The sequence below is a fragment of the Sinocyclocheilus anshuiensis genome, unplaced genomic scaffold, assembly GCF_001515605.1.
Source record: "Sinocyclocheilus anshuiensis isolate Anshui unplaced genomic scaffold, SAMN03320099.WGS_v1.1 scaffold110, whole genome shotgun sequence".
NCBI lineage: Eukaryota > Metazoa > Chordata > Actinopteri > Cypriniformes > Cyprinidae > Sinocyclocheilus > Sinocyclocheilus anshuiensis.
Window position 1 is genome coordinate 322,589 of NW_015544155.1, and position 13,848 is coordinate 336,436.

At 37.2% G+C, this 13,848-nt stretch overlaps 1 protein-coding gene across 1 annotated transcript in view; it reads left to right on the forward strand.

Moving 5' to 3' along the window:
• Positions 1-7,904, forward strand: part of LOC107695407 (phosphatidylinositol 5-phosphate 4-kinase type-2 alpha) — a 59,239-nt gene extending 51,335 nt beyond the window's left edge. The window contains exons 7-10 of the mRNA XM_016495291.1: positions 2,890-3,003; positions 3,147-3,387; positions 4,422-4,525; positions 5,514-7,904. Coding sequence (XP_016350777.1) covers positions 2,890-3,003; positions 3,147-3,387; positions 4,422-4,525; positions 5,514-5,594 — 540 coding nt within the window. The 3' untranslated portion in view covers positions 5,595-7,904. The remainder of the gene's footprint in view (positions 1-2,889; positions 3,004-3,146; positions 3,388-4,421; positions 4,526-5,513) is intronic.
• Positions 7,905-13,848: the final 5,944 nt, after the last annotated feature.

Genomic DNA, 13,848 nt, shown 5'->3' on the forward strand with positions numbered 1-13,848 from the left:
AGAGGGCTGAACTAGGTATTGCAGTCCAAATTCAAAATATTGGAGAGGGTTTTTTTCACCCGGCCCCACCTCCTCAGACTTGACGCACAATAGCAGGTTGCCAGATTGACGACACCAACAGGAACGCGCACACTTGACGATGAATGAAATTAAATATGCTGTGTTTTCCGCCAACTGGTAACCCGGGGTGCCGAAATACAATTGGGTAAACTGGCAGTGGCCGTGTTTCACAAACCAAAACAGAGACCGACCGTGACGAGTGGGGGCGGGGCCGAGAGCCGTGGGAACGGAGCAAGGCCGGTGGAGTTAAGTGATAATGCACAACACCTGTGCCACTCACCGGTCTCGAGTCCCACGGCGGAGCTCTGGAAGGATAAAAGGAGGAGTGACGACAGTGCAAGACCAGAGAGGACCAGGCCTGGACTTTATTTTGTGTTTTTGTTCTGTTTGTGCGCGACAGTCGTCCGCGAGGGGCTGTCGCGCTATTTTGTGTTTATTTTATTATTAAAGTTTTGTTCAAATGTTCGCCGGTTCCCGCCTCCTTCTTCCCGATCTACAAACTGTGTTACACCGACATTCAGGAACGCACATTTTCAAAGGAGAATAACTGACTGTAGCATTGTTTTTCAGATAGACAAATATGTTAACATATTATGGTATTTTTATGCTTTAGTAGAGTCAAAAACTTACATACTAAAAAAAAAAGAAGAAAAAAACGCAGATGTTCTTTAAAATAAATTTTACTATATAAAAATGTGCAAAGATATTAATAATTTTGAGGCAAATTATATATATATTCAAATTACCTAACTAAAAAGTGTGCAATAGTAAATGTGTTTGAAAATAAAAATGAACAAAAAAATACTGTCTACTGTCTGGGGTCTGCCATCAGGAGTTAAAGGGGATGTTTATGTGACACACTTTTTTTTTTCTTGTTTTTACTCTTCACTTTTTTCCCTATGGTATTAAAAAAGGGGGAAGGGGGTTCAAACCTTTGTCACTTTTTTCACTCCTGATGAGTTTATACCACAAATTCAAACATCTGGGTTGTGCTGTTGTTGTAGTAAATAAATCTTAACCAATGATTCCTCATTGCATCTACTTTCGGAAAGGCCAAATAAAGTGCTTTTGCTTACGCACAGAAACACAGCGTCTCCCTGACATGGCTGCATCAACACTACTGCTGTTTCTGAAACCACGCCTTCTTTCTTTGCATGAACATTTGGGCGGCATTATGTAAATATTTCCACATAGTGAGGCGTTTTAGCCCAGTCTGGATCAGCCTTCTCTTTTAGATAGAATAAATCCTTTTGTGGGAGACTTTGAGCTTTGTAACTCTGCAGATCTTACATGCACAAATAGCTACATAACACACTAAAGAAAAGGAAAAATAGAAATCCCATCATATGAACCCTTTAAAAATATGTTATGACATGACATCCATATGCTACTTGACTAAACAGATATAATGCGTGGTTAATAGATTACACTAACATTAGGCTGCTTTTAGCCTTTTACCCTGGGGTTGGTTCACTCTCCAGCTTTGAAACTAAGTAAATAAAACTAGTAGATTTAAATGGGGTTTTTTTCTGCTATTTTAATGTTTTCAACATGAAAATAGCAGTAGAAGCTGGCATGGCATTAAGAAACAAATGAACTATGCTGGCATATACTATGTAATTCAATCCTCCAGCAGGTTAAAAATTTCTCCTTTCGCTCCATGGCTGCCTACACTCTAAGGAAATAAAAGGTACGAAGCTGGCACACTAAAAACTAAAACTAAAAGGTACATCTTTGTACCTTATTCACCCATATTAATACCTTAAAGATACATATTAGTACTTTAAAATTACATATGAATACTTTACATATTAGTGCCTTTTGAAGGGTACTGCACCAGTGGCACTTTTGTACCTTTTTTGCAAGTCTATTACTTCACTTTTAAAGTAAAATGGCATTCGCAAGTCATTTTACTTTAATAATGTGACACGTTTCTGAGTGAAACAGGATATTTGATGTATTTTATTTGTCAGGACATGGTTAGCTCATAAAAAATTGGGCTATTTGACGTGTTTGGAGAGTAGAGGTTAAAGAAAATAAGGAATGTGTATTAATCTTTAATGGATGCAAACCATTTCATCAGTGCCCTCCCATAGATATCTGTTTACCTACGGTGCTTTCCTTGACCAAACCTATTCCTATTGCTTTCAACCCACCAAAAGGGCGCACTTTTGCTATCTATTACCAAGATTTCGCAATAATATGATAGGTGTGTTTGTTTTTGAAAGTTGGGAAATCTGCAAATGGTTGTTAAAGTCCATTAATAAGGTTTTTTTTACTGGAGTCTGGAGCAAGGATACCAAATAAGCTAATTACACAGAATTGCTGGAGTCGGTTCATTCTGGTGGTTTAAATCACCCAAGAGGAAATATTTTAACCTGCATTCCTTTTCAATAGTTCAAACAAGCCATAAAAATGTATTACTTAATTATTGAATAGTGAGTAATTACTTAAAGCTGAGTTCATATTGAGTTGTGCCGGATTTTTGTGATGTCAATGCATTATAGTTACATAAATCATAAATGCTGTATATGAAAGCTCATTTCTTTTGTAGGCCGTTCTGAATATCTCTAAACACAAATGTAGATCAGCTAGTTAGGTTATTGCCTGGTTTGTTCATTTGAGGGTCCCTTGACACTACATGCAGGTTTTTTCTTATGAATCTAGAGCACCCCCTGCTGCGCCGTGTGATATTACATGACATGACCAGCATGTCAGGACCTGAATTCATTTTAATGTTAATGATCAACCTCTTTTGAAGCCCTTAAACGAGTCTGCAAGTGTAAGTATCTTTAGCACCCTAAATGTTGTTTCCCTCTTTTCCACCAGGCTAAAGAACTCCCCACGTACAAAGACAATGACTTTATCAACGATGGACAGAAAATATACATTGATGAGGAGAGTAAGAAGACCTTCCTTGATAAGCTACGAAAGGACGTGGAGGTAAATGATTTAGAAGAATTCACTTTTTCACTCTGTCTGCCTGGTACGGATACAATGACTCATTTATCTTGAATACTCACTTTGTCCCTTCCTCTTTCTCTCTATGATCAATCTGTTTTTTCCTCCCTCATATCTCTGTCTAGTTCCTTGCTTTGCTGAAGTTGATGGACTACAGCCTTCTGGTTGGGATCCATGACGTGGAAAGGGCAGAACAAGAGGAGGTGGAGAGTGAGGATAATGAGGGAGAAGAGGAAGGAGAGAGTGATGGAGGGATTGTCGGCACTCCTCCTGACAGTCCCAGTAACACTCTGGACAGCGCTAAACCACTCTCACCGGGAGACTTCGACCCCAGTATTGACGTCTATGCCATCAAAAGCCATGACAGTGAGTGGAGCAGGAAACGTGTGTCGTCTTATTGAAATGGGTCCTGTGCATATATATTTATACACTTTTGAACATATATACTAAGTCTTTCATGGAATTTTCCGTTATTTTTGAGACAAGGCTTCCCTGACAAACACAGAATTTTCCGGGTTTCTGCAGTTTTACTTTTATACGCTGTGGGAGATTCTGAATGAGTCCAGAATCTCCCAATCAAAAACACAGGGCAAGGAAGACGCAGAAACGAGCAATCTCATATATAAGCAGATGCATATGAAAAATAATGTGATCATCGATCTGCCTAATGTTATGGAGTGAAATGTAGATCCAGGAAGTGGTTTATGACTGTGCAAGCTTGGGGGGGTGCTGATGGAAGCGATCTACTGCATCTTTGCTTTGATCATCGTATTGAATATGATCCAGATATACACTCTAAAAAATTAGGGTTAAATATATGGGTTAAATATAACCCAGCGCTGGGTTAAAAAGGGACAAACCCAGCTATTGTGTTGTTTTGACCCAACTGTGATTTTTCTTTGGTTTTTGCTCAAAATGTTGCTTTCAGTTTCAGTGTTCAGATATGTTCAGATATTCATACAACAAAATATTCTGGGGGCCATGAAATTTTATTGAAAATGATCAAAAATGCTGGCGGGGAAAGAGGTAAAGTCAGCATGAAATCAAAATTGGCCCCATTTCCTCTTTTAATGTATGTCCCTGTGGTTATTGTGAACAATTCATCCATGAATGATATTCTTAAAATAAAAGCTTGTATTAAAATGTTATGTTTCCTCCTTGGATGATGTCATCAAGAGAGGTAGGTGGTGAAAATAATTTTTATAGTCAAACATCCCATTCTGCCTCCATTTTGGTACGAAATGGGCTCCTTCCACAATCCAATCACTTCTTGATTGACAAGCTAAGACCCATCCTACTTTATTCCTGCTGAGTATACTGTTTCTGTAATATGTCACATCATGAAAATTTGTGGTGAGCTCTGTTTTCATAAATGATGAATGTAAGTTTTTTTCCCCCAGATTCTCCCAGAAAGGAGGTCTATTTTATGGCTGTTATTGACATCCTTCAGCATTATGATGCCAAGAAAAAGGCTGCTCATGCAGCCAAGACGGTAAAGCATGGGGTGAGTGCTTTGACTTTTACATTTAAATGTAATTTTTCTGAATATTCAGAGTTATATCACTGTAAAATAATTCTGTTAAATTTACTCTAAAAAACTGTTCACCGTAAAAATACTGTGAAAATGTTTCCAGTATTATGGCATGGTATATTGGTGCCTGTATACAACTTATAACCATGTATTTCACTAAGTTATATAATAACCAAGTTAATATACCAATGTACTTAAAAATACCAAAATTTGTTTTTACCTTAAAATGTACCAATAACTACCATTATAATACAGGTGGGAAAACAGAAAGCCACATGATGAATATGACCAATAGTCATGTATAGGCGGTGCACATGGTCATACACTCAAAGACAAAAAACAATCAGCGGAACACACATAATTAAAAAATAATGCAATAGACAAACTAAATAACAGAAAATGTAACACGAAACGCATAATTAAAAATAATGCAATAAATCTAAACTAAATAACACAAAATGTAACCCGAAACACAATGTACATGACTGATAACAAACATATGAAGAAACAAGCCTATTTAAATAAAATATAATCATATGTGATGTCACACAGGGACTTCTGGGCATGTCTTTTTACTGTTCACCATAAATTAAAGTAAAAATACATAGTTTTTACTTCCAAAAACCATTAATTTAATTGTCATTTACTGTGAAATTACATGTAATGTGATGTTAAACCATATACAGTTTTGCACAGTATATGGTCAATCAACAAGTTTCTTTTTCTGCAAAAAAAATAAAAAATACAAACTTGTTTGGGTTGGGCAGAAGAAACATTCTCAAATAATAAAAAAAATACTTCTAGAATTACCTCTACATTTTTGAACTTGTACCAAGAGTACAGTACAGAGGGCTACTTTGCGAATTTCTCCCAAGCATCTCATTCATCATTCATGCTCTAAAGTGTATGCATGACTGAAAGCTTTTATCAAGGCATCGACCTCATGCTGTTTTCATCTTAGGCTGGGGCAGAGATTTCCACCGTGAACCCAGAGCAGTACTCGAAGAGATTCTATGATTTCATCACTACCATTCTGCCCTAGTCCGAGGCAGCTGAGCTGAGTCCACAGGGATGAAGAGGGACGCCAGCAGAGGGGTGTTGAACACTCACTCGCCTGCTCTGCCACAGGGGTGCACCCCTACAGCAGCTACAACCACCATTCGTTTACATTTGGATTTTCATTTATTTGTCTTTTTGTTTTGTGGGACCACGAGACTGATGGAAAAGGACAACAGTTGTAACTTTTTTTGGGGGGGGTAGGGCTTTTTACTGCTTTCTTGTGCATGCCCCTTAATCTTGTTTGTTCCATTTGATCTTTTTCTTGCCTTTTAAAGTGGAAGAGGACGGAGAGAGGAAAGAGAGCTCATGTGATGGTCTGTGGCTCAGTTAGTAGAATTAGGTCTTTGAAAAAGGAGGCCAAAACACAACTTCTCAATTGGAACTGTATGCGTTCTCTCACTGAATCATTCATCAAATCCCTAGCCGAACTCACTTCACTCAACCCTTGGCTGCCCACTCTGCTTTACTCCAGCTTCGCAGAGAGGCACCTGAAGCACTTGACACCACGGCATCTGCTAACTCTCCTTACTCGCACAGTCCTCTTCATTATCTGGACAGACTAACCAGAAACACTCTTTGAGCCATTTACAAAAGGAGGACCCATCGCCCCCTAACTTGCCTTGTGTGGACAGACAGCTGAATCTGACTGTTTTGCATGTTCCTTCAGTGTTCTGAGGCGTTTGAAACGGTGGCGAAGGTTCCGGTAGGTATTTTTTTTGGTTTGTTTTTTTTTTGGAGTTTGTTTTGCAGCAACTTGACAGGAGGGAGAATGAAGACACTGAGGCAGCAGGATCAGTGGTTTCTCTTCAGTCATCAGTGATTTCTGTTACATTAATGATTCAATTACCATCAGCACCTTAAACTGTTGCACTTTTTATTAGGATCACTCGGTCTGTTACAAGCTGCAACGATAGCACTATGAGGCACTGTTCAACGCAGCCTTGCCGTTTCACGTGTTCTCACGCATACGCTTGTTCTCAACAGACAAAACATAGTTTACCTCTTGCATCGTACCAGGACACACCGATTTGTGTTGTGTTTCAGTATTCCATGGAGGTTTGGGGAAGGGGTGCTTTATTGTATTTTTTTTTTCTTATTCATTTTTTTAAAACATTAGTTTTGTTTGAAATTGTGTATGTCTTGTGAGTTTTGTTCGAAATTTTGAACGTTCAAATTGGCAGCAAAATAGATGAAATGTTGTACATTTTGCACATGATGAATGGAACCAAAATGTTGATGGAATCCTGTTGGTTCAGCAGTGGTATTTACAAGGGAAACATAATACCTGTAACAGAGGAGAATACTTTTGTAAATGGCATTGAATTAGAAGCAGGTAATATGACTTAGAGATTAACATTTGTTTCTTCATTTTTCTAATTCAAAGATGAAAGCCTCCTCATCCTATGTTGGTTTATACTTTTTGATCACTTGCACATGTTTTTACATTGAATTTTAATCCACCAGAATTTTAAAGCACCACTCCGTGATTCAGTAAAAGTGTTCTGATAAATGAAGAATGTAAATCATACAACACAAGTACCGTGTAAAAAAGAAAGAAAGTTTTTAGTGTTCAGTCTGGTTTAGTCCAGAGATGGTGTATATTCCATGCTTGGTCATATTTTTTTTTTCCCCTTGCCCTAAACCCCCCCTCCCCCACCCCAGGTCTATTTTTTAAGATGGTCCCATACCTGCTTTATACTGTGTTTTCAATGTATACACTGTGCAAGAGTCGTGCCTTTTTACTCCAAATTAATTAATTCCTTATTTTTTAATCTTTTTTCCCTCCAAACAGAAGTCAAATGTTATTTTCTAATATTAGGGTGGTTGTTGGAAAAAAAAAATCCAGATATTTTCAGGGGTTTTTTGTTTGTTTTTTTGGTGTGTGTTTTGATGTTTCAAAATGTGCTGTTGCTTCAAACGGATACAAGACATTGCATTTTCTGTTCACAACAACACTGAAAAGGTCACCATTTCTCTTTGACTGGCTAATTCTATGTGCAACGCCTTTTGGACATGAGTGTGCATTGTGAATTTGTTGATATGAGTAGGTGTGGCTCTTGTTATAGTGTTAATTGTAAATTGTGTTCAGGCTTTCTCCAAGCATTTTTATCTGGAAGTATTATCCGATACCAATGTTACAGCGTCCTTGGTTAGTGTTTCATTTTCTTAATAAACTGAGCGCTGCTTGTGCCCTTGGGAAACCATTGCACAGTGGGAAAATAAGCATTTTTATTGTTCTCATTGGGATGAAAACAAACCCTGGTCTTCTTGGTTGTAATATTCACAACAACAAAAAAAACCCACCCATGAGCATGACAAAAGAGGCCGTTTTAGCGGCAGACTTTGATAGTGTCATCTGAGCATCGCTTCAGCTTCTGATACTGGATTCACACGCAGCGATATATACGTGAAATTCACTAAATGTGAAAAGTGCTACAGTAAGATAAAGCTTCACAATGCCGCGAACGGATGTATTTGAATATTCAGGTTTACACGCTTACTGAAAGAAAAAGAAGTCCCCTCGTTTGTGACTGTTTTAATCTATATAGTGAAGGTAATAGAAGTGATGGGGAAGCGCTGGTTATCTGCATCACACTCACAGATATGAGTTTTTTTTTTGTTGTTTTTTTGTAAAGTTGTTTTTGAGTAACCAAAGGGTGGCTGTCTCATGTGTTATGATGTAAACCGATATACACTCCATTCCATAAGCATTGCTCAAAACAATAAAGCACTTTGTCTGCAATTTACGGTGCAATGTCTCATGTTGTCTGCTCTTTTTATAATGTTTATATGGTCTTTCCTGAGTCACGCAGAGAATTGGCTTTCATTTTATGAAAGCTTGGTCATTAGAATGCATGCCATTTTACAGTTTTACTCCGTTAATAAACGTGTATTGCTTAAATGTAAAACACTTACATTTTACAAAAAAAGAAAACGCACGGAATGAACCAATTATGAAATCGTATAGCACAGGTCTGCATATAGGCCTATGAGCAGAGTATTATTTTAACAAATTAAGGAGTATATGGCTTAATTGACCTTATGCAGAGTAGACGCCATATTTAGGTTAATTTATTCTCGAATGAAAAGTAGGCTACGCGGGAACTACCTGGATCATGATTTACCTGAACCAACATTGAAAATGCATCTATAAAACTGGCGTCAAAATTCCGGAAAACATGTGAAACGGACGTGATATGGGAGCTTAACACAGTCCAGTATGTTGAGTGGTTTGTATGTTTATCTTTCATTCGCTAAAAACAATGTAAATGGCGCCTGGTAGGCTACTGGTAACACCAATCTCAGCGAATGTAGTAAGCGCTCAGACTACGTAATTTATGCACAATGGGAACATGAGAAATTCGTGCATGAACTCTCTTCTGGCTTTTGGGAGGTTAGTAATGTGTTTAAGAAGACAACAGCTGAGAGAATAGATTCTTAAGAGTTTGCTCATCTCACCACCCAAGTCACAAATTCAGCACCTGATCAACAGGCAACAATATCTTATAGGTGGACACGGGAAATGGTTATAATAATTACAAATAAATATAGTATACGCTAAACTGGAATTTGAGAACGTAAAATTCGATACTATAACATGTAGGCTATTATCTACCATTTTTAAAGGCCAGGGTCAAATGTCACATCGACGCGCCCGTTTCTTAGATAATAGACGAGTTCTAAATTCTAAATACTCGCTTGATCAGAGCAGTTTCGGAAACACAGTTCACTGCTCAAAAAAATAAAGCTCGTTAACTTCAAATCTGAGGCCTGCTCCTCGTTATTGACGTGACAAGTAAATCCTGCATAAATAATAAGCTGCAACTTAAATGAATCCTTCACCATTACTCAGTGTACTGTCAAATGCAAACACAAAATGTTTAATATATAATTCCTTGCTACATTTTCGTCTATTTCTTTATTAGTTTTTCCTCTTTTTTTCTTTTTAGCTCTGTCCCAGTACTCAATAACCAGTGTTAAAATATCGATTTCACATATATTAGCTCCTGGTCTCTGGTCATGTGGCTTCTCCTTCCTCTTCCTTCATGCATTATCTTTATTTTTTTTTTGTAAAGATACCAGCATTTGGATGAATGGCCAACAAGGACCAGAGGGAGAAGGGGAAATAGAAAAGATCAGATAGGCTAGGCTTTATTCTTTATTACCACTGTTCTGTAGGCCAATCTATTTCTGGATGACTTCCACACCAAGTAAGGTTTTTATTTTTCTCGGATGAAAGCATAAGGTTAATTCTATACTTCTCCATTATTCGCCATTTTCTTTGGCTCCTTGGCAAGAGTTACATGCTTCTATTTTTCCCCAGTCCCAGGAGGAATAATGTTACCACTTAAGCAACCTTCGCATAAACCTGATTTGTGAGCCCTTATTTGGTTTTTGGGAGAAAAGTATACTGGCCTACTGAATAATCTCCACCAAAACTCCACCGACTGCTAGAATCGGAAATTCACCGTGCGTTTTCAACTTAATTTGTTTTGCGTCTTCACTTCAAGTAGCCTACATAGAACCGTACTATTAGTGGCCTATAATACGTTTCACGTGCCATAGGTCAATCACACGCATTAATGGAATAATAGAAGAAAATAGCAGATATTAAATTAAAAATACATACATAAATAAATAATAATAATAAAAAGGAAGTATACGCCAAAAAAGCCAAACCTCCGTTTCTTCATCGTTTCTTTCTTTTTTCCCTCCAGAAAACACAATTATTTCCTTATTTTTAAACACAGAGCATGTATTTTATACTAGGCTATATAACACTTACAAGAATGCACGTCGGAAACCGCTTCCTATAAAAACTTTTTATCATTTTATTTGATAATATTTTAGGCCTATAACATAAAACGTGAGAAAGAAAGAGACTGTGTTTTCCCAACTTTGCCTTAACGATAAAGCAAAAATATGTTTTTTTGCAGTTTTAGGGAAACCCAATTTTGACCATAATCAAAATAAAGCTGCCTTGGGAGAAATTAACCAAATATTCATTCATTATTTAATTAGTGCCATGGTTTACCGGGGGTCAAGATCGCTGGGTGTTATTTCTTCATTCCACCTTAAATCCTCCTGTCCTCCCCTTTAAGAGAAACTTCTCCAAACGTTCCCGCCCGAGCGGGGGCGCCAATAGCACGTGCAATGACGAGACGCTCGCGAACCGCGTCTTTAGGAGTTGTCACTTACTCTTCTGTTCTTACTCAAACAAGTCGAGACATCTCGCCAGGATTTTATCCTTTAAGTCCACGCAACTCTTGTATAGCTCAAAGCGCAGTTGGTAAAATGAGTTTCATGTCCGAGGGTATTGTTTTATGGGGTCATTTCTATCCTCACCTACAACCACCATTTCGTCTTTTCCTCAGCATCGGCTTTTCCTCAATTGCTCGCTTTCTTACCCGTTTACTCCTTTGTAATAGACTACTTTAGTCGACTTTTATATTGATAAAGACATTCACAGCTGAGGTTAGCTGGGAGAATATTTAAAAAGCACCGTTTATATACTATATATAGGCTATAACTTGGCCTGGTGTCACAAATTCCTTAGCGAAAAGAAAAAACAAGCCTGTAGCCGACATTTCGAAATTTTCGTTCTTTTCTACTCTCGGGTAGCTCTAAGACACATCGTTAGGGTTTATTAAAATAGTGACTGGTGTCAATATTAGTCGTTACAATAATGATTATACAATTATTTCTGTAATAATAATAATAATTCGCATCGCCGTGGTTATGGCTTGCGGTAAACCTCTTTCTACAGGACGATTCAGAGGGTATGCATTAAATACATCCAAGCCTTCTTTATTGATATTTTAATATTTGCCCAAGGACACACAAACCGAGAGAAGTTAACGGAATAAAGGCTATTCTGCCGTAGCCTGCTGTGCGGAAAACGATTTGACCATGAGGCTGCCAATGCAGGCTTGCAGTGGGCTACGGTTTTATCTTTTCTTTCGGATAATTTTTGACAACCAAAACAAAGTTGTTTTCTGACAATACAAATACACCTGCACAATGGTTGTAACGGGAGTGAAGACAGTCGAAACGCGACGGTTTAAATGCTCCATTTATTTGACTTTGCACACATGGGACAGGTGACTTTTTTTCTGTGGGAAAGGCTTGTCTGTTTTCTAAATGGTCATTTTCATTTGAAAGAATTATCTTTTCAATATGCTAATTCCCTTTGGCACTCTACTGGGAATGGTTAAATAATGCGCTACATCTCACTCAAAGTGATTTTTTTAACAGATCTTCCGTAGGTAAAATAACACTGCTGTAATCATAGTGAGACAATTTTCAGCCAATGTTTGCCAATTGGTTAAATCCACGTTACCATAAAATCACATGGGAGATTAACATTCTATAGTTATATAAGTGTAGGCCTACGTTGTGGGCTATGTATATTAGTGTGTGTAAACCTCTTAGTGTGCTTAAACCGCTAATTCCTTACGATTCTAATGTGTGGCCTGTTCAGAATGGTCATAATTGTTAGGCAGGCTCTCAGCAGAATATATCACTGACCCACAGCACATTTTTCATCAGTGTTATGAAAGACGCACGTCATCTAATGGAACTGTTAAGGGAGCTTGTTGTTTTGGATCAGTAACTTGTTTTTACAAGTGTTTCTGGGAAAAAAAAAACGTTGCTCGGAATAGAATTGGATTTAATGATTTGTTTGAATGCAGTCCGAGTCACGAATTATTTTACTAATATCACTAATTATTTCGACAGGTGAATTGAGTATCGAACATGATTTTGCTTTTGTTTGCTGTGGGAAAGGCTTGTCTGTTTTCTAAATGGTCATTTTCATTTGAAAGAATTATCTTTTCAATATGCTAATTCCCTTTGGCACTCTACTGGGAATGGTTAAATAATGCGCTACATCTCACTCAAAGTGATTTTTTTAACAGATCTTCCGTAGGTAAAATAACACTGCTGTAATCATAGTGAGACAATTTTCAGCCAATGTTTGCCAATTGGTTAAATCCACGTTACCATAAAATCACATGGGAGATTAACATTCTATAGTTATATAAGTGTAGGCCTACGTTGTGGGCTATGTATATTAGTGTGTGTAAACCTCTTAGTGTGCTTAAACCGCTAATTCCTTACGATTCTAATGTGTGGCCTGTTCAGAATGGTCATAATTGTTAGGCAGGCTCTCAGCAGAATATATCACTGACCCACAGCACATTTTTCATCAGTGTTATGAAAGACGCACGTCATCTAATGGAACTGTTAAGGGAGCTTGTTGTTTTGGATCAGTAACTTGTTTTTACAAGTGTTTCTGGGAAAAAAAAAACGTTGCTCGGAATAGAATTGGATTTAATGATTTGTTTGAATGCAGTCCGAGTCACGAATTATTTTACTAATATCACTAATTATTTCGACAGGTGAATTGAGTATCGAACATGATTTTGCTTTTGTTTGTTAATTGTTTGCCATGTGAATTATTTATTTGATTGACATTCTTTACGTTCTTTTCTCAATCATCGTCATGGCAATCATTTGCAGTTGTAAGACTCAGAAGTCTGATTTATTTGACCTTATTACAAGCAATTATTTTTTAATGAAAACCTTAACAATATAAACGTATCGTTTGTCTCAATGAAAATAAATGTTGAAAGTTCTTTTGAACATTTTACACGAAATCCATATGTCACCAATATGACTACCAATTTCATTTGCAACTTATATTTAAGCTTGTCAGAACTTATTGATGATTAAAAAACGAATTAAATGCATGGATATACAATACTTTATAGTCTTTATTTTAACTTGTATGCTGTGACAAACTACGTTCCTTTCATATAAATAAGGTTACAAGGGAGCTTGTTTGATTCATACCTTGTTTTGATTCATACCAGCCATTTAAGATTTTAAGTCATTATTGCAAGAAAACAGAGAGTCGATTTCAAATGCTCAAATTACAAATTTCTAAGATTTTGAATGAAAGGAATATTTAATATATTTCCTCATTGACTAGGGATTCAGACACAGGTCAGAGGGTCAATATGGACTTTTTTTTTTTTAACAAAAATTGTTAGTGAAGTAGAGAAAACCTATTTGTTTTGTTTTTTCTAATAATTGCATTCAATGGACGTTAATAATAACAGGGACGCTGTTGAAAATAAAATTGCACATTTGCTGGGTAACCATAAGGTATAAGGTGAATTCTGAGAATAGCCTAATGATTGATGAATAAAGACCAGCAGAGCAATACTCTATTC